The sequence below is a fragment of the Equus quagga genome, chromosome 22 (assembly GCF_021613505.1).
Source record: "Equus quagga isolate Etosha38 chromosome 22, UCLA_HA_Equagga_1.0, whole genome shotgun sequence".
In the NCBI taxonomy this organism is placed as follows: domain Eukaryota; kingdom Metazoa; phylum Chordata; class Mammalia; order Perissodactyla; family Equidae; genus Equus; species Equus quagga.
In genome coordinates this window covers 37,134,839-37,162,213 of record NC_060288.1, presented here as the reverse complement: position 1 = coordinate 37,162,213, position 27,375 = coordinate 37,134,839, and the positions used below count along the sequence as shown (strand labels likewise).

Sequence of the window (27,375 nt, the reverse complement as noted above, 5' to 3'; positions counted from 1 at the left end):
TCCTGTTGTGCTTAATGTGAACAATTTATGAGTAAACTGAAAATTGTATATTTTAAGCAAATTTGGATAAATGCTTACCGACCAGAAATTTCTCTGACTGTTTAATCTGAGATAGCCTCCCACTGAATCGAGGGAACCACATGCAGAAAAATCCGTACCCTTAAGCCAGAGGTGGCAGGTGCGGTGACCGAGTGAAGCCAGCCTGCATCGGACAGAGGACGTGGGGCTCTGGCGCCAGAGAGGTGCCCACCAGGCTGCGGTCACCGGCCAGCGATGTGCGGTGTGGGAATGAGCCAGATGACCCGTGCTCTGATCTTGTGAAGTTCAACCAACTTTAAATGCAGACAGCTCGTTGAAACTGTACACGCAGCAGGCACTGTGTGTGCAGAGAAACAAGACACATCTTTGGGCACATTCAGCCCACGGCTGCCTGTCTGTGGCTCTGTGGCGTCACCTGTACCTTCTGGGCACAGAGAACCTGTCCTTTAGATCGTTCCGCTCCTTCATGAGATGACGTGTCCGTCCTGCCTCATCGTGGAGGCAGATTGAGTACGTGGTGCATGCTGACGGGCAAAATTAGAGCTCAGACCTGTCAGAGAACCGTCAGAAGGAAGCAGGATTGGTGCAAGCGCATTCTCAGCACCAACCCACCGACGCCAGCACCACGGCAGACCACGTCATCCCCGTCCCAGGCACCAGCCTCTGAATAATCAACAGGAGATCAAAAACACAGGGCCCTGTGCCTTTTATGAACCGTCAAGTGTTTAAAAACTTTAATATTTACCACCATTCCCAGGTTCTGAGGCAGCATCTCCAAAATGAAACAATGAGTGAACGCACTACATATATGTCTATATAATAGACTTCCTTAGAGCAGTTTTAGGTTCACAGCAAAATTGAGCAGAAGGTACAGAGATTTCCCATATACCCCTTTGCCCCCACATGCACAGCCTCCCCCATTATCAACGTCCCCAGCAGATGGTGCGTTTGTCACAACTGATGAGCCCACATTGACACATCACCGTCACCCAAGGTCCATAGTTTACATTAGGGTTCACTCTGGGTGTTGTGCATTCTGTGGTTTGAACAAATGTATCATCACATGTATCCACCATTATAGAATCATGTAGAGTATTTTCACTGCTCTAAAAATACCCCGTGCTCCACCTGTGCATCTCCGCCTCCTCCTTAACCCCCGGCAACTCTTGATTTTTTACTGCCTCCATAGTCTTGCCTTTTCCAGAAAGGCATAGAGTTGGAATCATCCAGGATGTAGCCTTTTCATATTTTTGAACTGTTGGCAAATACTTTCTATTTCTGTTATTGAATCCTCATGGGCCCTCTCAAAGATTTGCATCAGAATTGGGATTAGTCAGGCTTCCCCCTAATGGATGCCCTGAAAGGCACACGTGGGAAAGAGCAGCCACCCCGAGCCCTCTCCCAGCTGGAGATTCTCACGGCTCTGAACCCCGTATGTGTCCTCAGGACCCCAGTGCCATGCCGAGGCCGACGTCCCAGGACCTTGCAGGCTACTGGGACATGCTGCAGCTGTCCATCGAGGACGTCAGCATGAAGTTCGACGAGCTGCACCAGCTGAAGCTCAACGACTGGAAGATCATCGAGTCTCCAGAAAAGAAGGTAATTATGGCCACGCCGTGTGCTTTCCCCCCTGCCGCTGTCGGTGGGCGTCCCGGGAGCTAATCCGGTGGCAGAAATGGTCTGTTCCAAATACTACATTATAATGCGGTTGCTGGTCTTTGGTTAGCAATACAGGGTCCCATTTTCATATCCGTATATCTGTGTGTGTGCATAAACTGGGGTGGAATTAACTCATCGGCTGTGTGTAGGAAACAAGTGTCTTTCTTGCTGTATCTCTTGGACACAGACAATTCAGAGAAGACACCAGCCAAACATCCCGTGTAAACCTATAGTCTTGTGCCTTTTAGGCACCTGTCCTCTGAATTATTTTCATCAAACCTTTGTTTGGGTTGTAGGAAGATGATTTCCAACAGGGAAGTTTCAGGCCTGGGTACAATGACCATGTTCTACTCAGGTCAACTTCCCAGTTGCACAGCTGCAGTTGAAGACAAGAAGATGTTTGGAACTTTACTGAAGAGTTTGATGATGTAAACTTCCTGAAAATAGGCATAAAATTTCCATTAAATTTGAACCCTATGATTTCACTTCTTCCCTGTTCACAGGGCTAATAGATAGGTCTGAATTAGCAATAAATACATCGATTTCCTAACACATTTTAGAGAAGTTCTAAGTCATTATAATCTGATTTTTCTAGACAGGTGTTATCAATGAAAATAAAATGATAAAGAAAATTAATCCAACCTACTTTTGGACAGTGGTCTTTAGTAGATAGCTGAGGATGTGTATCTGCATAATTAGAATGAGAGTCACCACCTCGTCATCTACTCTTCCCTAAAAGTGCTGGTGACTGTCTTAGTGGAGTTCCAGGCTAGATGCCGTAGATGCCATCACAGATGACTGACAAATTCCCTCTTACCACAGATCACAGGGGCAGGGGGTGTGCGAATACATAGGTTGTACGTGAGCCCTAAATGGTACCTAAGCGGGTCCAGGTAATCTACGGTTTGGTTTTAAAGTGAAGGAGAACATAAGTAATGTTCTAAAGGGAACGGTTATTCTAATAAAATACTAAACATAGAACTTGCGAGCCCAGTCTACAGATAGGTATTAATCCTTCCTATTTTTGTTCTTCAGTAATTGACAGCTAACGTAATCCGCTTCTACCTAAGCTATGTGTAAAGAATGGTCCTCAAAATAAAACATTTCTTACTGAGGATCTAGCACCCCTGGTCCAGATAATTGAGCAGCTCTTTAGCACCACTAGGGCCCCGTGCCGTGTCCTTCTGGCGAGGTTCTTGACACTACCCCATGGACTTGCAATGCACCTGCTTAGCTCTCTCCAACGGCAGGGCCCCCTTGAGGCTGTGAGCCCCTTCAAAAAGGAGACTCTGCCAAGAACTGCATTTCTTACAGCCCCATATTTCAGAGGCCACCAAGAGAAGAGGGAAGAGACAGGCAAACACAGGCGTGTGCTAACACAGGAATTAACTTTTGGAATAGCCGGAAGGTTTAATGAATTAATTACCCCGTTTTCGGGATGCATGCCAAAAAGTCAGGGGAGACTCATTGCTTCTGGTGCAAGTCATTTTAAAATAAGTCACGGGAACAAAGTTTCAGGCACCAAAACAATCTTCCAGCCAAAAACAATATGACGCAACAGTGGGATTCTGCCTCGTCTGTTCCCCCTGAACTGGCACAGCTGCTGCTTCCTCTCCCCCAGCGTCCAGGCACTTCTGGCCCCCTTTGGAATTTTGCGGAGGCTGAAGGGAAAAAGACACGGTGCTGGCTTTGTCCCCGCCACCCCAACAACTAGATACCTGCTGAGGGAAAGAAGGTTTCTGGCTCCTTCCATGGTGTACCCTTTGCTGGGAAGGACATTGTCTCAGCAGAGTTCCTGCCCTGGCTCCACTAGGATGGAGAGTCAATGGGAGGTCCTACTTTGTTAATTAGGATCAACATGAGATAACACAACACAGTTTGGCACACAGACATTTCCCCGGATTGCTTGCAAGCGTTATATATTGCATTTGCTGCCGAACTGTGGAATTTATCTTTCTGAAAATAGCATACACATATTTTGGTGTGACTTATTTGAGAATATGAGCTAAGGGTCAGAGATAATTATGTCCATCTTTTTACCAAGCAAACAAAAAACCTTACATATATAAATCTTGTTAATGTCAGGGGTTTTAGGCCCACAATAGGAAATTTGGCCAGTGGTTCCCTAGGACACCCACGTAGGACGGTTTTCGTGAACGTCCTTGGAGTTCTGGAGTCTGTTGAACAGACTGTGGCACATGACAGGGATGTCAAGTGGCATCAAAATACCAGGGATACTCAAGAACTTGAAATTGTGGGTATTTGCCAATGCTCAGAGACGACATAGCAGCAATGTCAAAATAAACCTGAGAGGAGGGAGATGTTAAACGTTAATTACAGAACATATATTCTTGTTTGTAAATGCTTTGCCAGACTCCTCCCTCAACCTTGAAGAATTTGAGGGAAGTTATACAAAGTATATACCATGCAGAAGGCAAGCTGTGATTATGGGGGTCAGGACCCAGGGCACATCTGGGTAGGTGTGATACAGGTGTGGGTAGGGTAATGTCACGTGCAGGTGGTCACTCAGGTGTGACCGAGTCCATGGACTGGTGCTGCTCTCCTCTGACTCGCCCCCAATTTTGACTTGTCATGCTTTTCAGGAAGAAAGAAAGGTGCCCCCTCCAATACCAAAGAAGCCCCCCAAAGGGAAATTTCCCATTACGAGAGAAAAGTCTCTGGACCTGCCCGACAGACAGCGTCAAGAGGCCCGAAGACGGCTCATGGCTGCCAAGAGGGCAGCCTCCTTCCGACAGAATTCTGCCACCGAGCGGGCCGACAGCATCGAGATCTACATCCCGGAGGCCCAGACCCGGCTCTAGGAACCGAAGGCGCCCACTCTCACCTGCTTTCTCTTCTTTTCTTTTTGACAAAACACTTGTACAGTTTATTCCCCCACCTGGTCATTTCTGTCTTGTTTCTCCACCGAATATGCCCTCGCTGTCGTGTTCTTTGTGCCATAAACACACTGGAATGCTTTTGATTTGCGAGGTTTGCCGAGCTCACGGCCAGAACGACTCCTTTTTTCTCGCTGGATGGTCTGACTTGCCGTCGGCGGTGATGGATAGGCGTGGGGACAGCTAACTTAGCCACTCTGTTCTCAGAGGATAACGAGAAACACCTCTTGAGATGGAACCCAGCTTACATTTTGTTATTTATATTTTTATAAGTTGTGAGATAATTAGAGGCAAGAATAACAAATAACTATAAATGGGTGCATCTCACCGCTCACTAGAGGCATTAGATACCCAAGTGGAAGGTGCTACAGCTTGAAGTGCAGGAGAGAAGACCCCGCCCCCTCTAACCTCAGGCTACTATTCCCTGAATCCAGTGACCCATCGCTAGGTTTCTTGTGCCAAGTTCATGGCGTGAGACGACATCTCTGCAGCAACCAACTTCCCCACCATGTGGTTCTCCTGAAGCCCAGGGGCTTACAAGTCCAAACCCTTTCAAACAACCCAGCATCAGCACAATCAAAAATAAGCTGAATATTCGTTCACACCAGGGAGTGACAGACGAGAAGAGACGGAAGATTTCGGACAAGCTAACTCTTCTGTAGCAGGAGTAGAAAGAGAAAAAAAAAATATGCTTGCTCTGATGAAAGAGTCATTGTGTTTTTTCTTCCTTTGTAACTTAAAACATCGCACACGGTTTTGTCTTTAAGTTTCACCATTCATGCGACATGTGTGTATATATTCTCGGACTGCTCTATCAGTTGACTTTCCAGGGTATCCTTAAAAAAAAAACACAAAAAAACAAAAAGTTTGCTTGTTTAAAATGACAGTTGTGATGTTGTAAAAAGTTTAAGAAATATGAATGTGAGTGGTAAGTATATCTCAGTTTAAATGGTAAAGAAGAAATGTAGTTTACATTTGTATTTTTCAAGAATTCTTTTGTCCTATGCAGTATTGCTGAAGTCAAGAATGTATTTCTTGCCTGTTTTAGACATGATGAAAAAAAAAAAAGGTCACATATTGTGATTTCCAGCTGTGGACTTTAGGTGATGAGTTCTCATGATTCCGATTGGCACCAGAGAAAAATAGGAAGAAATCCAATGAGAAGGCTTTCCATTTGTCTAACTAAACTTAGATGCAGTCAGTGAGCATTGCTCCAACATGACGCGTGTGTCACTATGCAGACACATCTTCAAAGGAAAAGCCTATGACATTTATCCATTTGATCCCAAACTCAGAGTTCTCACGGGAACTCAAGGTCAAAGCAGGATTGCGATGGAAGACAGATGTTTCCACCAGAACACCAGGCCTTCCTTCCGCAGCTTCCGGAGTACGGTGTACTCGGCCGTGAAGGCCGGCTGCTGCCCTGTAGCACTTTGTCCTCCCCTGACTCGCACTTTAAAATGTACCCAGCTTCTCTGTGGCCCGATCACATTACCAAGAGCATTCAGTGCGGTACTGACACGGTTGGGGCATTCTTTAAGAGGACGGTTTTTCCTTTTCCTCATATTCTCCATTCCACGAAGCATGGGGCTCACTGGAGCACAGTTGATATTAAAGCATGTTTATCTTCAAAGTTTTAGTTTTTTAAAGCCAAGTAGTTAAGAATTCCCTGTAAGAACAAAACCCTGTAAGTTGAGCCTCATATCTGGTATATATTTTACCAAACAGCCTTAAAATATATTTGGAAGCAAAAATCAGTACGAATGTATATCCTTGAAAAAATGCAAAAAAAAAAATTCCCTGAAATATTCTTCTATAAATGAAACCTATTTCCCCAGAGTGTTCAAAGCGTTTTTTCTACCTAAATAAATGCCTAAATCCTGAGTAGTGTACAATAATGATGCTTCTTCCTATACTCACTATACTATGTTAAAAGCAAATGTATTTGCAAGTATTGGCATTTTAGACTTTAAAATCGGTGTATTATTTAGGATGAACTGCTCTTGGAAACAACCACAGGAAAGCAAATTCGATGTTTACTCCCTAGGAAGAAGAGACATGACACGCACACATGCGTGCCAACCTTTCACACGTGCGTGTTTACTGGCAGCTGATGTGTTTTATCCCATTTCCTTCAACTTGTACAAAATATATAACAACAAATGATGAATTTGGACAATAATTATCAATTTTAGATCCTAGATTCTCTGATCCTGACTCGAACGAAAGTATTCACTGGATTTGGATTAATTTTTTTATGTTTTGTATACTTATTTTTATCTTAAAATCCCCAAAAGTCTTGGCCTAAACCATCCCTACGCGAGCCGATTAACCCACAGCTAAATGTGACGGCTTCATCGATTGCAAGTGGGATCGTGTTTGAACTCCTGTTTGGTCCTCTGTGTTCCAAAGAAGGTTCTGCCACAGCGGAGCAGGTGCCTGTTGCTGGGTCTGCTGGAGCATCACCTGCTCACACGTAACATGATGAAGTGCAATATATCCAGTTCTCACACAGGTGACCTTCCATCCCGACGTGCAGAAGACAAGCCATGTTTACATATTGTACATGTAAAGAAAAATAAAACTGTTTATGACACTTGTGTTAGTCAGTCACACTGACTTATTTCAGTCACTTCCAGCCGACACATAACACAGAGCTATGGTGTGATCATTTAACCACATTGTGATGTAATTTTAGTAAAAGATGACACACAGATTTGAGAATATGGTTGACAATGATAATGCACCACGTTCTAGGAAGGTTGCCATGAAAGAGTGCGACGTTCTCTGTGATCGCCTACCTGTATGCCCAAAAGATCCAGCGATAACTGTCAAAACTCATGTGTTACTTTGGAAATCGTTTTCCTCCCCACCCACAAGTTGATCTTGCCATGTTGAAGGCTTTAGTTAACTTCCGAAGTCAAAACACAAGTATAATAAACAGGATCCTAGTGTTTAACAAAACCCAGAAAAGGCGAATGTCCTTTGTGAACAAGAGTGCTTTCAGGGTAATTCATCTCACACATCTTCATCTGTTATCATTGTGTTTGATGTAAAAGTACGTGTTATCAGTGACAGATGTTACCATTTTTTTCTCAGCAAGTTTATAGAACCATCTAGAATGATATATAAAGAATCAAACTGTTGTATGACACCAAAACATTACATATTTGTTTGAAAGGAAGTGTTGTTGATGTTTTCACCTCAAGATCAATACTAAAGACTTCCAACATTAAATAGAAAGTGTATTATTAGGAAAAAAGCAAATTACATTTAAGACTCCCTCTTTAAAAAAAAAATAGCCACAAAATCCGTGACCCAAAAAGTAGAAGGACTCTCCCTTCTGGCTCCTATGGAAGTGGCCAGATTACGGTTGGAAGACAACACAGCTCCAGGGCACACGAACGCGTTCGGTGTGACCGTGTCTTTGGGGTCTCTGTCCACATGTGCCCTGTCTTGATTTTTGCCTTTCTCAGGATCATATTGAGCTGCCACTCTTCCCGTCACTTTAACTGAAAGACCCTGCGTTGTGTATCGACTCATCTCCTCTGTTGTGAGCCGGCCCTTAGAGCCTCCCGACCCCATCCCACTCCCAGGTGGAACCTTCCAGGAAATAACAGTCCTATGGCAGACACCTGGTCAAAGGGCCTGCGGTGACTATGGAATATGTGCTCGCCTTTTGGTGGCAAGTAGGGAGTGGGAGAGAGGGATAATGGTCTTCACCAGGAAGTCTTTTTCCACTGGCAGTGACCCCATCAAATCAGATGGGACCCCATGTGGCCTAGAGATCTGGAGGCCCTGGAGCCTTTTCAGGGAGATACAGACGGTATTTGAGCTCTAGGAAGAGCAATCTGCCTTGTTCAGAGTGCTGACGGGTTCCCAGAACCTTCAAATGGACATGCGGTCCCCTGTGCCATGTCTGAATCAGCTTAGGAACACGCGCGTCCCCAGGCTGCGCAGAGTGGCCAGCGCCGTTGTTCACGGGTGGACACCTCCGCGAGTCTCGGTTGGGGAGGCAGCAGGAAACACCCAAGGGCCGCACGTCCCACCGTGAATGTGAAAGTATTGCCCCAGCAGGATGAGTTTGAGGGTGCGCACGCAGACGCTGCACCTGGCCCACGCTCTGAAAAGCGGAGCCTTCCCGGCCGGGAGCACAGAGTCAAGTCTCCCAGAAACGGGCCTACATACGTGGCTAAGTTCTACATACCTCATGTGCGCTCATTCCAGCCAACTCCTTTCTGCTCCACCCTTGAATCTCCAGCTTTTTTCTTTTGACTGCAAATTCGACATACTAATCAGGTAGCTGAAGACAGTGGGTTTCAAACCATACCCCTTGGGACTCCCTGAGGGTTTGCTTTTGTTTTTATCTGTGGCTCTGTTTACACTTGTTTGAAAGTTTGGTCGAATACAGGGTTCCCATACTTGAAAATAAAATGGAAAACCATGAGGGTAAGAGATCCAGAATAGAGTCAGCTGCTGACTGGTGAGCGTGTCTGACCACGGGGCTGGAGCAATGGGAACGGCCTCACTCCGCTCCCCTGCGCCGTTGGTCATAAAACACGACACGAGGGTCAAGTCAGGTCCCTGTGCCTTCACAGCAAGAGGCCCAGCTCGTCACTTTTGCTGTGTTGATAGTTGCAGTAAATGTGGGCAGTGATCAGAATGCCGGAGGGAAGGTGCCCTTTGACACATTTAGCTAAATGCCCCTCAGCACAGAGTGGCTGCAGAATGTTTTGGAAATGAATGGGAAGCCCAGAAATCTCTAGCCGGCTAGTCAGGCAACCAAGTTAACCTTAGCTTAACGTCACGTCTCCGTTTCCTCCAGGCCCTTGTCTCTCTCACAGACAGACCATGAAGATTAATGACCTGTTGGCTGTACAGTCCTTTGACCTCCTTGGAAACAGGTCGTCAAAGTGTCAGTTATTGTCAAACATGGAGTGCCACGGTCCTCTTCCCAGTTGTCATCCTCCCAGCTGTGTGGGATGCTCGAGGACATCAAGTCAGATATAACTGTCTCAGAGGTAACCAGGACTACCAGACACAGGGGTTCTTTCTTTGCAATACTGTTTGGGGTGGCCAGGAGACCAAAAAAGAGCTTCTTGAAGGTTTGGAAATGGAGAAATAACTACAAGGGGACATTTCTCCATTTCCTCCAGCTTTGATTTCAAGTGTTTCTAGATGGTTCCATGAACAAAAACCAGGCACCAACCAGAACTAGGCAACATTTTCACCATCACTTAAGCTCAGCTGCATCTTAGATAAAAATAAGAGACACTAAGCTAAACATTAAAGTGATGAAGAAAAAAATTATCTGGAAGCAGAAAACTGAGCTCACGGGAGAGTGCCAAGAACGGAATCAGACACACTCACCAAATTGCTAAAGCTGTGACGTCTGCCCTCTGATTCCAGCTCTTTATAATTGCTCTATTTCACACTTCAGAGAATGCAGAAGTGGTCCATGGGGACACTCCAAGAAATAACCATCTTCTCATCCTCACAGCATTGAGAAATGCCCATAATTTTATGCATTGCTCTCCTAACCCTGGCGTTTTTATCCAGCGTTCAAAGAAATTATTTCGAGTTTCGATCTCAACTCTTGACAGATGTCTTCTTTGCAGAGGAAATGTTAGTTACCTACTATAAAACTACTTTTTAAAAGATTTTGTATATACGCAAACTAAGGTAACAGAGGTTTACCTCCTTACTTTCTTAGATTTTATGTGACTCTTCATCATGGGTGCTTATTCCGAACCTGACAGTCTTGGGAGTCCAGGCTTCCATGGACCCGATGGAGGAGAGGCAAAGAGGAAAGAAAAGATTTATGCCAGGTTTCTTGTGCAAATTTCGGTACCGATTTGTCTCTTCCAAGTAGACCATAGTGTATATTGGGTTTTGTCTGCTAATGTACATGAAGGAAGCTCTGAGACTGTTTCTGGAACCTTCTGGATGCCACTCGCCCATTCTTTGATTGACCCCTCACTCACCACCATGACCCAGCCCCAGCCATTTCAATATTATGGTCCTATCACTCTAAAAGGGCTCAGCACGTGTGTCGCTCTCCCTCCACATTATAACTGGTTTGCTGAATTCAAAAATGTTTCCCCTCACAAGTAGTAAATCCTAGGCTACTTTTGAACTCTTATTTCCAAATGCTAAGCCACTTTCCTCCTGGACGGGTCCTTCCCGTGCAGAGACCAATTCATACCCCCGCCCCCCATACTACATGCCAAAATACCCAGGTGTGGCCTGAGGACTGAATTAAATGCCTCCTATAGAAATTCAAGGAATGTTAGAACCAGGAAACTAGCTGTTTAGTTAAAGTTTTAAAATATATATATACAAATATATATATATAAATATATATACATATGAAATCATATCAACGATGAGGATGAACAGAGTGCCAAATATTCGACGTCTGTACAAAGTCACACCTCACTGGAATTCAGCTTTTTTATGTAATTCTCTTTCTCATGCTTTTATGGTTCTTTTGATAAATTCTCTTCAGTAGCATGCAGGATACCTACCCTGAGTGTACAGTATGCTATTCGTCACCACAATTTCTTGCTTCTTGTTAATAGCTTCTTATCAGAATGTTGGTCAATACTTTAGGGCCTTTAAGGATTGCGTTATTTGAGTTCTTGTTTTTCCATGACTTTTTTTTCACTCTCAGCTGATTATAAGAAAAATGTGCTCACCATTTCCTCCATAACTGGTCCATGACAATGCCTTTCATTCAATTTCTGTATTGCTGAAGTTCACCTCTTGTAAATAGTTCTGCAATTAAATTTTTTGAGAAAACTAATGTTTGCTTTTTATTGGAGTGAATTCTCGTGTTATTTTAAACTCAGGAAAATTTCATAGACCAAAGAGTTTTATCCAGAAAACAATTGCACCCTTCCTCCATTATCTATTTCACTGTTGAAATAGCCTCAGTTTCTCCATCTACTAAGAAGAAATGGACATTTCTTAAGCCTACAGATTTCATCTGTATGCAAAAATGGCATAGATGAAAGTGAGTTTAAAGTTAATAAATGCTACAGTATTTAGGAAATGGTTGTTTTAGACTGTCTCGAGTTGCAATGAGAGGAGACACGTGTCAGGTCACTGTGTCGGTCTACAGATCTGGCCTGAGTGGACAGGGCCTTGTGGAGTGTCAGGAGTCACCCCAGGCCCTGTGTTGGGGCCGGGGCTCCAGCTCCCAACAACCCAGCAGCACTCAGTCATCTCCTGCGGTGGGTGTGGGCTGTCCCTGCTCTAGTCAGGCCCTGATCCCTTGCTGTCAGTGTGTTGTTGTGCCTTGGCCGCCTTCTCTTGTCTGTTGCCTTCCAGATTCGCACCCCCTTAGTTGGAAATTTCTGCTTGCCCAGGCATCTACAGCCTTCCTTCCACCTGTCCCTTAGCTCTTGCGGGATATCACGGTAGGTGGCTCCCTCTTTGAGTCTCTCTCCCTCCGACCCCCGCGGAAGCACGGACCAAGGTCTTGAGGGAGGGCACCTCGCTGTCACAGCACCTGCCCCAGGTTCTCAGGCACGGTGCTTCGTGCACTTTGCCGCCGCTTCCTCCCCTCCGCCTGCTCCAGCCTCGGTGAGGTTTTGAGGTACGTTGACAGAGGTGGCTAGTGAAGGAAGCATCTGGAGTGAAAGTCGCCACTGGTGAGACCACTTGTTAGCTTCCTCCCAGTGAGCTGTGTGCTTGGTTGGGAATTCTGCTGACGTCCTTGAGTCCTGGTGTGATAGGACTGTTGAGGGAACTGAATCCGTGTGCGTGCCCTTTCCGTTTAACTCACATTACAACAATCGCGATGTATAAAAATGTTCAGGTAAGAGAAAGCATTTATAAATAAATCGAGAACACATATCTACTATTTTAGTCTCCCTTTTAGCCTATTGCTTTCCATAACACACTTAAAGAAAGCTTTATGTGCTTTTCTGTCTTTAATCCTATAATCCGTCAATAAAAGTTTTAATTTACTTGGTATTTCATTGAAAACTTTATACTTTTATCCACATATGGTCTATCACTGTTTTCCCAGGGCTCAGTCAAAGTGCAAAGAAAGTTACATGATATTCGTTTAAAATGTATTAATATTGGCTCATCAATTGTAACAAATGTGTCACGGCAGTGCAAAATGTTACTAACAGGGGCACTGGGGCGGGGGGTGGGGGGGGTGAGGGGAGAGGTATGTGGGAACTCAGGACTGTTGACACAAATAGTCAATAACAAATCTATAGATACGAGAGAGGTTTAATGAGCTAATGTGAGGACTAGCCCAGAAGTGTTATCCTCCCCAGGGAAGAAGGTGCTCTGGAGAAGTGTAGTTTACAGCTTGGTTATATATCATTTCAGAACAAAGAACATACATCCAGCATGACAGGAATACACTTTTTTCCCCAAAATCACAAGGAGATGTTTTGCTGCATTGGAGCACAGACGCAGCAGGTCAACTTGCCCTTGGTTCTCTGGGCAGCAAAGCTTATCTTCAAAGAAATACTGGTATCGGTGTCAGAGAAAGGGAGACATTCATCTCTATCTTTAAAAAGGGCATTCTTTGCTTTGGGAAAAACGTTTGAAACAGATATACCGGTACCTGTCTGGTGGGCCGTAAGTCAGGCTGCTCTGGGAAAAACAAGTTTTAGACCAAATCAGATTTAAACCAGAATGGTTTCTCCATATCCCTCAATATGTGAAAACTTCTTACTGTTATTTTCATCGGTACTTTCCACTCAATTTTTCTGTAAACGAAAATGCTCCCCCAAAATAGCCTATTAATTAAAAAACACAACCTCAAAACGAGAAGCAATGATTAGAAAAAGTCAGGTGCAACAATTGGGATGTTTTCAGCTTGCTTTTCCTTGTTTGAAATTTTAAATGAGTTGCCTTCTGAAAATTAGGGCATTGGAAAGAGTTCTGCTCCTTATTTTTGTTTATTTTTATTTTGCGAACTCTGAAGTTAGCATCACTTAATATGTTCAGAGAATTGTTCCCTGCTTCTTGGTTAAGGTGAAGAGCAACACACAGATGTTGTATCAGGAAAGAAGCCACGATTTCCGAAGACACTACTTCAAGCCTTGCCATCCAGCCAAATTCTTGGGAGAGCGCCATACGACTTTCATGGTAGTTTAAAATTGGCTAGATGGATTTTCCCTGAAAAATTAGAGTCCAGTGCCAATGAAAATCCATTTCCAAATGATCTCATTACACCGCTATGGTCTTTTACAATTTAGAGTGTGAAAAATTCAGTTTTATACCAACAACACGCTTTGCAAAGCGGAGATTCAGCGACAATGCAGACCGCATTCCAAATGCACACATTTCTGCATGTTTTCTTGGCCCGGCTCCCGCCCTCCTCCTGGGCGTCCATCACAGACACTCCACACACTGAAGAGCCCTGAGGGGAAGGGACGCTGCTGTCAGCAGCCACCTCTCCCTGTCCTTCCTGCCCCGTTCTCCAGTGTCCACCCTGCTACCCATTCCTCCATCTCTCCACACCAGACCCCCAGCCCGAGCACCACATCTCCCTGGGAACTGAGACCCTGGCTCCCGTGTACGCATTTTGGGGCACCACTTGCCGGCTGGCAGCTGGTGTCCATTCCTCTCTCTCTCATTTATCTTCCTTATCACAATCAATCATATAGTCCCCCAGGATCCTCTCTCCTGGTGCTCACCAAACATCGATTTTCCATTGGCTTGTCCCATACTGCCAAAAGGTCATTTCTAAAATTCAGATCTGGAATGGCCTCTCCATTAAAATGTTCAATGGCTCCTCGTCACAAGACTCTTCATCATCTGAACCCATTCCCGTCTCCAACTGCGTCTCTTCCCGTGCCTACTGTGCCCTGGATTTCCCGGCTCTAACAAATCACTAGCAGTTCCCAGATTCGTGCGCCGTTCAGTCTCACAGCTCACCTGGTACCTGCCGTTCACTCTCGTGGAACAGCCTTCCACCTCGCCTGGGCGCCCCATCCTTAGCAAACTCCTGCCAAGCCTTCGAGTTACCTCAACTGTCACCTCGGAGGGTCTCCCTTGTCCTTCCCAAGTGAACTGATCACTGTCTTCTTTCTTCTCCCAAAACGATGCTCAACCTTGCATCTGTTATAATATGTCACACTAAGCAGAATCTATTTGTTAACCAGTTTGGGATCAGATTGCGAGCTTTTTTGAGCACAAGAAATATATCAAATTCCTGTTTAGATCTCTGGTTCCCCATAAAGCGTGTGACACCGAATATACATCCACAATATTCTTACATCCACTTATAGGTGACCAACTGGATGAATGAATGCATCCAGCTCCTCTGTGTCTCTACCAGTCACTCATTGATCCATTAAATATTGATTGAACAACATTTATGTACTGGGCACCATGCTGGAGATACTGTAGTTAAAAAAAAGAGAGAGAGAGAGTCATGGATTCTGCGCTTAGGTTCAACTACCAGACAGAAGGTTTACTCCAAAATAGTGTTGGGTCTGCGAAGGGTCACAGAATTTCTTTTGCTTTACTTACAAGCTAATAAGCTAGCATGTTACTGTTTTGTTGACACGGCTCAAAGATGTGAAACTTGCGGATCAGAAAACCTTCCTACTCACCACACGGGAAACAGCATGACCATCAGCATGCGCTCTGTTTCCCAACTTCCACTGGGCCCGTATGTGGTAGCCAGATGGACACTGCATGAGCTCCGGGCTTGGTCACAGCAGAGAAACGCTGAATTTGGGGACCCGCTGTTTCACAGTCAAACGTACGGCAGCGGCTCTTGATCCCAGAGGAAGATACTGCCTCACCCTCAAGGTTGCCAACAGCGAGCTTGAGCTCGGCCTGAGAAATGGCGCAGGGAAGAGCAGTCAGGGCATTGCCTTCTCAACACACCTGCCGAAGACATGTAGGATGGGAACAACCCCAGAGGACGTCTTTCCCATCAGCTTGTAAATTTTCGTTCTGAAACTGAAAAAATTCTAGGTGCCTACGCTGAGGGAGAGATCACCCGGGTGACGGTTTTTTTCAACCTCTGTCTCCATATTGCTTTTCTTTTATTTTTTTAAAGATTGGCACCTAGGCTAACAACTTTGCCAATCTTTTTTTTTTTTTTCCTGCTTTATTTCCCAAACCCCCTCCCCCGGTACATAGTTGTATATCTTAGTTGCAGGTCCTTCTAGTTGTGTCCATATTGCTTTTCTATTTCAAACCTCACTGCTCCTCATTTTTTTACTGTAATCGCTGCCAGCGTCAAGTCCCTGGGTGACTCTGACCTGAGCTACACGGAGGCAGCCTGGACCTTTGGACGCCCCTGGGTCAGCTGGCCCTGAGCGGTAAGCCCCCGACGCAGGACACAGAGTCTCCTTGGCTGGAGCTCCTGTTACTCGCACGTGATTCTCCTTTGTTAACACCAGATGCTCCTTCTGGTGAATCTTTGACTTTCTCCAGCGCTCCCTAAATTCTCCCCAACTAGCCTTGCTAGGTGGTCTTGGGCTCATCAAGGATGTTCAACCTGTAATTTTATAAAAACTTACGAAATATTTAAAATGCTTAGCTCTAACAAGAGCTCATTTTAACTGTATTCAAAGTAGGTAGTTTCCTAAGATACTCCAAACAAACCAAAATTCTAGATTCTTCTGCATTCCTAATCTGGATCAAGCAACTTGCCTGTGAAATACCCTCAAGTCGTCTCTATTTGAAACGTGAGTGACTGAAGCTTCCGGAGGCGAGATTTGGATTTTGCTTTTGAGTTTAGCCATTCCCTGCACATCTCCTGTTCTGAAGCGCCAGCCTGCTTTCACCATAATAACCGTGAAGAAATTGAACAGGGTGTCTTCATTTGAATTAAGTAATTGGCACCCAGAAAATCTGTTTTATGGATTTATGCATTAATAAGGCGCTGCCCCAACACACTTTGGAAACAACTTTGTTTCTAAAGTAAAACATATTTTATTATCGTTGCCTGGGGATATTTTTGGCTTCAGGCAAAAGCAATTAGATTCGCCAGCTTAGACGCAGCGTGAAGGGTGTCACAGCGCTCAAGGTCTCACACCAGAGGGCAGCACCTCTGCATTGGGAAGCAGGCGGTCTCATCTCCCATCAGCAGTGACAACTATAAACACCATCATTAAACACTGACTTTTAAGTTAACAACCATCAAGTCAATGTTATTTTTACATTCGGTTTTTGCTCAAGGATGTTGAATAAACAGGGATTGGTAAAACAACACTATATTTCAAAATTGGAGCAGTTTTGTTGTCGTTTATTTTATTGAGATGACATTGGTTTGTAACCTTGTGTGAATTTCAGAATAGGAGCAGTTTGATATGAGCTGTCACAAAGTTGCAGCTGCGCTCCTAAACATGAGATAATTGTTGTATTCTGCAACTAACAAGTCTCCTCTGAACTAACAGGACAGGACTTGATAGTAAACTCTATGTTGGGTTAATAAGAAAATTAATATGATACAGAGGAGGAAGAGACAAATCTTTTATTTGAATCCCTAGTCAAAATCAACCCACTAACTAACTAATCATTGCCACTGACAGCTATTTCTCGTATGCAAAATACTTATGAACGGACACTAGACAGTGGACAGACGGGTGTTTACCCCACGTGGGGCATCTCCATAAACTGTCACACCCAGCAACAAGAAATGAAATGACAGAGCATCTCTGGGAGAAGGCTGTGTGTCAGGTGGTATAGACCGCAAAGATAACTCAGACACAGATGCTGTCCAAATGGAGCTGGGGAGTTTTCCACAATAGCTTATGGGTGATACAATTTACTGATTTAATTCTTGTTTTAACTAATAAACTATTTTTTATACATTTCCTTTTTTTTTTTTTTCGGTGAGGAAGATTGACCCTGAGCTAACATCTGTTGCCACTCTTCCTCTTTTTTTTTTCTCCCCAAAGCCCCAGTACATAGTTGTATATCCTAGTTGTAGGTCCTTCTAGTTCTTCTATGTGGGACGCCGCCACAGCATGGCTCAATGAGCAGTGTGCAGGTCCGTGCCCAGGATCCAAACCAGCAAACCCCAGGCTGCCAAAGTGGAGCCCACAAACTTAACCACTCAGCCACAGGGCCGGCCTCACCTCATAAACTATTTCATTATTTGGAGTCCAATTTTGTGTTTCAAACATTGTAATCATTCCACGCATCAGGGGAAGAAAGGAAAGAGAGAAAGACAGTGAAAGAGAGACGGGAGGGAGGGAGGGAGACCAACGTACGTAGGTGCTGCGCACAAAATGGAAAAAGTTAAACGAACTCCTATCTCCCATTTTACCCAGCCCATGCTTGGTGTCCAGGCAGGACATTAACAAAGACTTTTCCCCACTTTAGTTTGGTTGGTTTGTTCTTGCAAAAGAAGAAAAAATAAAACTCATGAAGAACCATGCTGGGCCTGGAAATGAAGCCGGTGACAAAGGCTTCCTCCCGCAGCTCGTCCTCTGGCCACGGGCCCCCCCCCCCCCCCACCCACCGACCAAAACCTCCTTCACAGCCACAGCCACCTGCCCTCCTCCCGCCCAGGACTGTGGCCCCAAACGCAGGGGCTGACTTTTCACTGACTTATTTGCTGCCACAATTTGAGAATGTTAAGCTGTGAACTCACATTTCTCTTGTCAGGCTGAGCCAAGAGGTACACAGTAATTTCAAATCCGTGATCCTAAACACAAAACATATTAATATCTGATTTAGTCACCTGATTTAAAAAACCCTGAAATGCAGCCCCGAATCAACTCAGTCCCAGGTTGGATTAAAATAATTTGCCCCACCCACATGCCTGCCAAGAGGAAAAGAAAATGCTGCCTGAAGATGGTACATCTAGAGCCTGAAATTGCCTCTGCAGTTTTTCATATGCAGTAATCAACATTCAATCAAAAACCATCGGGGGGTCAGCCGGGTGGCACAGTGGTTAAGTTTGCATGCTCCCCTTCAGGGGCCCAGGGTTCCCCAGTTTGGATCCTGGGCGTGGACATGGCACCACTCATCAAGCCATGCTGTGGCAGCATCCCACCTACAAAATAGGGGAAGATGGGCACATATGTTAGCTCAGGGCCAATCTTCCTCACCAAAATAAATAAATAAATAAATAAAATTGCCTAGCCAAGATAATATAAGAAAAAAATTACTAAAAACCAAAAGATAAAGGCAGACAACAGAAGCCGATCCACAGGACTCTAGAGTTTGGGGTTATGAAATACATTCTTTAAAAACATATGTGATTGCTCTATTCAAGTACTGAAATGAGCAGGTGGAGATTTCACTAGAAAAGTGAAAGTCATAAATATATATAAAATGAAGTGGAAGTTCTAGAAAGGAACAATGAACTGGCTGAAAATGATACCCGAGCAGATCATACACAGCAATCGAGAGGATTAGGAGAGTGGACGGAGCTCAGAAGAACTTTCATGAACTGAGACACACAGAGAAAGGAGGCTATAAACAGAGGAGAGAATGTGAGAGAAAGTTGGGCATTTGGGACGAGGTGAACGGGTCCAAGATGCACGTCACTGGAGTCCCAGAAGAGAAGAAAAAAGTGGGGCAGGAAATCTTGGAAGAGACCACGGCCCATGACCATTCTTAAAAACCATCAAAGACAGGGCAGTACGCTGCCAGGAGCACCAAGAACGCCAAGATGTGCAGAGGGGGAAATCACACCTGGGCCAGCTTAGCAGAGGTGCTGAGCACGGAAGGCAAAGAGGCAGGTCTTCAGGGCAGCCAGAGGAAAGGGTGTGTTATCTTAGGGCCACAGCAACGGGCTGGAGAGCTGAGTCTCCACAGGAACAGTGGAAGCCAGAGGTGTATTTAAGGGGCAGGAGGTTGGGGGGGACCTCAGTTATCTGTGCTTCCCTCCCATTCTCCTCTCCTCCCCTCCTCATCCGCTGTACTGGGGCCCAGCTCCTGGTCCCCAAGTGTCCTCACAGCTTGGGGCCATTGCATTAGTGGAGGAGCTGACACCAGAGCAGGCCGTCTGACAGCCTCCTGACCTCTTTCCCATCCCTTGTCAGGATGAGCTTGGGCTGCTCTTCCAGCCGGGGAGGCTGCAGGTCGGGGCCTGCTCGGGGCTGGCACACCCAGCGGCCAGGGTGGGCATGGGGGCATCTCAGCAGCCATGCTTTCTGAATAAGTGGCCTTTCCTCCTTCCCTTCCCTCTTCCTCCTGGAGTGGGCAACACTGAACAATCCTGCGTGGTGCTTCTGGCTGAGGGAGTGGGGAGGGGTGACCTGTCCAGTAGTTGGGTTCCCTACAGGGAACTGAGCAGAGATACATTAAGGTTACTTGGTTACCAGGGCCTGGGGCGGGGGATGGGGAGTTAGCTTTTCCCGGGGACAGAGTTTCAGTTTGGGAAGATGAGAAATTTCAGGAGATGGAGAGTGGTGATGGCTGCACAACAGTGTGAATGTACTTACTACCCTTCAACTTAAAAATAGTTAAAATGCTAAATTATATGTTTTGTGTATTTTACCACAGTAAAAAAAATATATACTGAGGTTGATGCGAATAAGTTTTTTCACTATTGAAGAAGAGAATTGCAAATATGGGGAAAGCTAGAAAAAACCCTGTGGCATTGGATTGGAATAGAAGAAATCAGTGTGAACTCGTGGTAGATTAGATGGATGAAGATAAATAGGTGATGTTGATGATGATAAACCTAGATGATGAATAGACGGATGGATGGATGGGTAGATGATAGACAGGTGTATGGACGGACGGATAGATGGATGGAGTGATTTAAATGTGCTTCTGCCACCAAGAAGAGCCCGCTGACCTGCAGCAGTTACACACCAGCCCTCCCAGGGCCTGGCAGCCACTCCGACCTACACGGCAGAGAAGACGGCTGCTATAAATAAGGCGAATCATCCCATCATGGGAGGTGGATCTCACTGGACAAGAGAAAGCTTTGTGCAATCCTGGCCTTTGGGCTGGCATCTGCCAAGGACCCGATCTCCTCCTTCTACTTCTTACTATCTTCATTGCTTCTTCTCTTTCTCTGCTCTGAAACAACGAGCACCCTACAAATGGAACCCGTAAAGCTCTTCCATAAAGGCTCTCAGGGCCGTGACAGGCGTGGGGAGGGCTGATAGGGGAAAGCGATGAGCAGGGCTTAGTGTTCCTCAGGAAGTGTGGTGATAACAGAGTCTGTCCAAAATGGGTGCCCTTGGGCGTGCACTTGCCAAATTTTATGCAAATTCCCCTCCCCTCCAACAGGAACTTGGGACCATCTGGGCAAGGGAACTCTGAAAGAGGAGGGTCCAGCTTAGTTAAGCTGACACCGTACAAAGTCACCATGGAGAGAAAGACAAAGGAGCGATCATAGTAAAGAACCACAAATGATGTGGCCGCGGATGGAGAGTGACCTAAGATGGCCATGAGAACCCCGCTGAGGAAGCTGTGCTGGCGATGGAGAGCGGCTCCTCCAGGGTGACAGACAGCCAAGGCCGGAAGGGGCAGGCCCATAGCCTGGGTCTTGAGGACGAGCAGGGACCCCGGGAAAGAGAGCAGCATGAGCAAAAGCCCACGGGTTGAAGGTCAAACACAGGGTGAAGGTCAACAGTGAGGGCGGGAGACAGAGGCCCACCTGGCATGGCAGGAGGGGAGGCTTGTGGGAGAAGATACAGGAGAAGGGACCAGGGACACAGGGACTCAGCATCCTGGAGGCAATGGGAAGACACGCAGACACTGTAAGCGTTAAATTGTGCGTAAGCCGAGGCATGACTTGTCGTGATCCCCAGCACCTAAACAGGGCCGTGACAACACGAGCAAAGTGCAGACGTGACCTCGAGGGTAAAAATCTCCCCTCATGAGCCATGAGGAAAAATCTCAAGAAAAGGCAAGTAGCCTACCGGGCACCAAGCTGGCACCCAGGAAGCCCCCGGTAAATGCCACATGAAGGGCTCGATGGCTCCGAAAATGACACTCACCCTTTCTTCTTTTCCAGGATGGAAACATTCTCCCCGTATAGACCTATACTCTGAGATGGGCAGGAGGGGATGGAAATAAGTCCAATCTTCGATTCTAATCTTTAAATCTGAGACTGCTTACATACAGACTCAACCACAAAGACACACAGCGTTAGGAAATTAATGCGGCAGATGAAATTCTCCTTCCCCTGAGTTCTTATATTTTTATTGAGGTATAACTGACCTATAACATAGTATTAGTTTCAGGTGTACGACATAATGATTAGATACTTGTATAACTGTGAAACGATCACCACAATAAGTCTAGTTAACATCCGTCACCACACATAGTTACAAATAGTTTTTCTTGTGATGAGAATTTTCAAGATTTACTCTCTTAACGACTTTCAAATACATACGGTATTGTTGACTCTAGTCACCATGCTATACATGACATCCCGGGACTTATTTATTTTATTGCTGGAAGTTTGTACCCTGAATTCTTAATATTGGTGTTTTTTCACTTGGGAACTCTGCGTGGTGTGACAGAACTCTGGGGCGTTGGTCCAAATGTGTGGTCTGTGGCTGCCTGTCCTGGTTTTGTTGTGCATTGTTTTGATGCAGGAAAATGTTTAAATCTTAAGTCTCTGGCAGTTTACATTTTGTGATGTGAGAACATTACAAAGAACTCCCTCCAACCCAATGCATTCTGCAAAACAAGAAAGTCAGCCGTGCCTGGCGGCCAAAGTCCAAGCGTTCCACACTAGGGACTGCGACCATGGCTGTGGCCTCAGCCGTCATGATCAGAATTCTGGGTTGTCCCCACTGTCAGGAGTGACTTGTGCACTTCTTGCTCTCAGTGTATGCCGCCTTGCTGTCTCGTGCCGAGTCCTTAGGAGGATTTTCTGTCTGTCACAGGATGGTCACAGCACCAGATGTCCAATGACTACATGGGGCACACCGCAGAGGACGGAGAACCCCATCCAGCAGAATTTAAGCTTGACCAGAGGGCAGGCTGTACCCTTCCTGTCCTGAGCTTCCGGGTCACATCCCCGACGTTCCCGCCACCTGGGATAAAGGGTCCCTCTTGCCTCCTAATTGAGTAATCACCTCCTGAAATGACATGTCCTGAGGCTGAGTCCCTGAAGCCACACTATTCTCATCAAAGTTCTCATTTTTGCTTCCACCTGCCCTAACCTTTTCCCTCATGTTCCACCCCAAATGAAGAGAAATATCGAGAAAATAAGGCTACGCAGGTGAACGAGGAGGCAAGGAGGAGAGCGCAAAGACCCCTAACTGTGTCCCTGAGGTTACAGTAGGTCATACGAAGACGAGTGATGTGTCTCGCCTCCCATGACTTATTACAAAGCTTATTCCTGCCTGAACCTGTAGGAATTGCCAGCTGGCCCTCCCCCGCCCCCCAGCCATAAATACATGCACAGTGGATCCGGGAGGCCCTCACTGGGCAAGAGGTCCCGCAGCAGAGCACTGGGTTCTTGGCTCCACCCCAGGCTTGTGACCATGAGTCATTCTCTCTGCTGATTCCCTCGTATCCTGTAGTCGGAGCACCCACTTCCTGCCTTGCCCTGTCTCAGAGTGGCTGCTGGATTTCTGTCCAGGAACGGCCCCCTGAGAACCCTACATGTGATGTGAACACCGCGTATTGCTGGAATGTCGCCCCTGATGTCAGCAACCAGTATCCATGCATTACCCATCAAATATATTTTATATAAGGGATAAATTCCAAGGATATTTGGAATTTATATAAATGCTATTTATTGTCTTGAAGGTGAAATCATAAAACTGAAACACAGTAATGATACTTCTAAAGTCTGGCAAATGTATAAACTCTGGAAACACAGTGGGAAAGCACTTCTGGATAAGAAAGCTTTCCTCTAGCATCATCTAGTGACGAGATAATAGAATGAGGCACTGAGAGACAGGATGTGGATTCAGGGGTGTCACCGGGTTTCAGTGAAGGACCCTGTTATGCTGAATTGTGCACCATCCCCCCAAAATAGATATGTTGGGAGTCCTAACCCCCAGCACCTCAGAATGTGGCTTCATTTGGAAATAGGGTCTTGACAGAGGTCATCAAGTTAGAATGAGGTCATTAGGATGGGTCCCAGTCCCATAAGATGGGTGTCCTTATAAAAAGGGGAGTCTGGACACAGCACATGGGGAGACCGAGAGTAAAGGTGGGGCTTCTGCCACCACAAGCCAGGGAGCTGCAGTAGCTGGGAGCGAGGCCCAGAACAGACCCTTTCCAGGGCCTTCACAGCTCTGCTGACCCCCGATCTTGGACTTCTGGACTCCAGAACAGTGAGAAAACAAATTCCTGTTGTTCTAAGCCACCCAGTTTATGGCACTTCATTAGGGCAGCCCCGGAAACTAATGCAGACCCTGAAGAGAGAGGGGTCGCGGAGCGCACACAGCTCTGGCTACAGAGACACATGCAGTCCAGCCTGACTCTTGCTGGCAGTGAAAACACGGAATGTCCCTGAGCTTATTTCCTCATCTAAATACCACATGCCAAACTGGGAGGACCCACAACTGAAAATACACAACTATGTACTGGGGGGCTTTGGGAGAAAAATAAAATCTTTAAAAATAAATAAATAAATATATTTTTTAATGCATATACATTATAGGCATAAATGTAGATACAGATATCTGACGGGTGAACCTGTTTCTTAGTCTGTTAGGGCAGCTGCAACAAACTACCACGGACGGGGACCTTAAACAATACACACTGATTTCTCACATTCTGGAGGCCGGAAGTCCGAGACTGAGGTGGCACCAGATCCAGTGTCTGGCCAGGGCCCTCTTCCTGGTTTGTGGATGGCCCTCTTCTCTGTGTCCTCACCCGGCAGAGAGCAGAGAGGAAGCAAGTTCTCATCTCTTCTTCTGAGGGCACTGATCCCATCTTGGGGGCACCACCCTCAAGACCTGATGACCTCCCAGTGGCCCCACCTCCAAACACCATCGACTTGGAGACTAGGTCTCAACACACGTATTGTGGGGGACGCAAACATTCAGCCCATAGAAGCCTCTTGGGATAACACAGGTAAAGGCGCCTCCTCTGACTTCTCCTGGACCGGGAGCTCCTGGGGGGCAGCACAGAAGATGTCTCATCATTTCGTCTTTCCACTCCAGGGATGGCTTCACACAGGCACACGTGGACATTCAGGGAGTGCTAGTTAAACGGACACACGGGGCCCAGGGACGTCGGCACACACCCCTTTAATCCTCACGCTGGCTCCTCCAACCTTGGGCGTCAGCAGACCCATCCAGAGCATCCTCCACCAGGCACCAGGGATGCAGTGCCTTCAGCGACATCCCACATCACAATGGCGGTTCTCTGCCCCTCCAGACTTTTTTATTACCATTTAGTGTTGAAACTCCTCAATGCTTGCCTGACATGATTGAGTTCCAACTGATTAACCTACAATAGAAGGAGTCCTTGACGTCGGATCCATACCGCTCCCCTCCTGCCCTCCCCTGACCCCGGCAGGTGCCCAGGGCTTCAGATGAGTCTCGTTGCGCTCTCCTCTCCCAGCTGTACCCCAACTCCAGGTCAGCCTCTCATTCTCCACAGATCTCCTAGTGGGTTCCTGCATAATGCCCTTGGTAATTTAATGCCTGTTACCAAAGTCGTCATTAAGAAGCGAAATAAAATGGCCTGGATTTGAAACTGATTTTGACAGCGTCTGGGTGCCACCTGTGTCCCAGGTCCACTTGATTAACCTGTAGCTCATTTGCATACAGGCTTTAATTTACAACAAGAACTTTCAAGGCAGCTCGACTTGAATTTACAAGTAATATTACAGCACGAGGCGCGAAGCCACAAACCTCTTGCAGACCTTATCTAGTCTTCTTTTCAATTGTTAATTATGCACTTCAGTTTAAAACTTAATTACTTCAACATTAACCTTCAGTCTACTCTTTCAACATAAAACAAACAAAGATTGCACTTCCAATCTTCTGTAAAAATGAAAGGCTTACTAATAATAGCAAACACTTACAGAGTGCTCCTAAGGTGAGTGCTTCTCTCATTGAATGTATTCACTCGTTGAATTCCCCCAAGGATCCTGTGAGATAAACTCCAAATATTTAGCAGCCGATTCAGTTCTACAGCTTTAGTTACTGGATCATGGAGCCATCTAGGGGATCCTGGAAATCAGCTCTTTACCAACCGCTTTGGAAGAATTTAAATATTTAACACCCAAGATGGCCACACTGGCGTGTGCGGCCCAAATGTCAGCCAGAGGCAGGTACAGGTATTCACCCTGTTTTCAAGAAAAGGGAACCGAGACACAGAGAAAGTAAGCAGCATGCCCAGGATCTCATAGCTGGAGTGTGCACACAGATGGAGCCGTGTGGTCCGGCTTCCGCAGCGGAGCCCATAACCTCTGCACTGTGCTGCCTTTATTCTGGAACTGGAAAAGGACTGTGTAGACGGGCCAGAAAATTGTTTTAGTGATCAAATACATTTTCCCACTTATGAAAGTTTTTAAATGCACAGAAAAAGTGTTTTTAAAAATAAGATGGATACTCATGGACCAAACACCAGATTCAACAATTATTAATTTGCTTCATTTTTAATTATTAATTATTTCACAATTGTTATTTATTTCATCATACACACACTCACATACACTCATACACACACACACACACACACACACGGTGCTGAGCTATTTCAAAGTAAACTGAAGATGTCACCGCTCTTGACTCCAGCACTTCAGGTATTTGTCTTAAAAATAAGCGTATTCATCTCCATAACCATGATACCTTTTAGCCCATTTGGGAAAATCGACAACAATTCCCTAACATCACCTAATACTCAGTCCGTATTGAAATTTCCCCATGGCCCCCAAAGATGCATTTCATCACGTTGGTTTGAAACAGCCTCCAATCAGGGTTCACGTAGCACGTTTGGCTGTTAAGTCTTTGGCTGTCTTAGCCCAGAATCGACCCGGCACACAAACTTTTTTTTTAATCCCAGTGCTTGTTGAGGAGACCAGGCCGGCTGTCCCACAAAATGTCCCACATTCCGGCTTCATCTGGCTATTTCTCTGTGGCTTCATTTAAGTTGTTCTGTGGACGGTCCCTCTGTGGCCTGGACAGCCTGCAGCATGGGCTGTGGATCTAAGGCCTCGATTGGCCACATACTTCATAGGCAGTGCTGTGACTTAGAGCATCCCACAGGACTGGGCACCAGGGGGAACAGGCTGAGCGGGTTTGGGATTTGGGAGTTTGAATTATTTCAGTGGGCCCTGGGTGCAGGGGCTGCCCCTACTTGTCTGATGCCTGGTCCTGGGGCGACTGGGGGGTTGTGTCTCCCAGAGTTAGAGCCAGGTGAGGCAGGTGGGTGGGGTGGGGTGTGGACTCTGGCTGGTTTCCGTGTGGTCAGCTCCCTCGGGGAGGGCAGTCCTCCCCAGTCAGCCAGGCCCCAGGATATCAAAGCATCATACATACAGAAAATTTTAAAAATGCTTAATACACAAACATAACACAAACATAATGATTTAAACCAAGATTTATTTTCTCACTTGACGATACATCCTGTTTTGGAGCAAAATCTCTGCTCCTTTTGGAGTGTACCAATATTAACCAGAATCGCCACATTTACTTACTTTAATCAACATCCTTTGAGCACATACTCAAACAAAATAATGTTTATGAAACATATTTCATAAACCAAAGCACTATATACATGAGTATCATTATTTTCTACGATTTAGTAACAACCCTAAGATTAATCTGGCTCTTTTCTTGGTGTTTATAAACATAAGCACAAACCACTTTGTTATTTTCTTTAAGTAAATTGTGTACTAACAAGAATTTTGCTCCTAGATGCTTGGAGGTCAAAAGCTAGTTGATTTTCATGGTTG

At 45.8% G+C, this 27,375-nt stretch overlaps 1 protein-coding gene across 1 annotated transcript in view; it reads left to right on the top strand.

Moving 5' to 3' along the window:
- DLGAP2 (DLG associated protein 2) overlaps positions 1 to 4,520 on the top strand; it is a 192,625-nt gene extending 188,105 nt beyond the window's left edge. The window contains exons 12-13 of the mRNA XM_046648454.1: positions 1,486 to 1,638; positions 4,302 to 4,520. Coding sequence (XP_046504410.1) covers positions 1,486 to 1,638; positions 4,302 to 4,520 — 372 coding nt within the window. The remainder of the gene's footprint in view (positions 1 to 1,485; positions 1,639 to 4,301) is intronic.
- Positions 4,521 to 27,375: the final 22,855 nt, after the last annotated feature.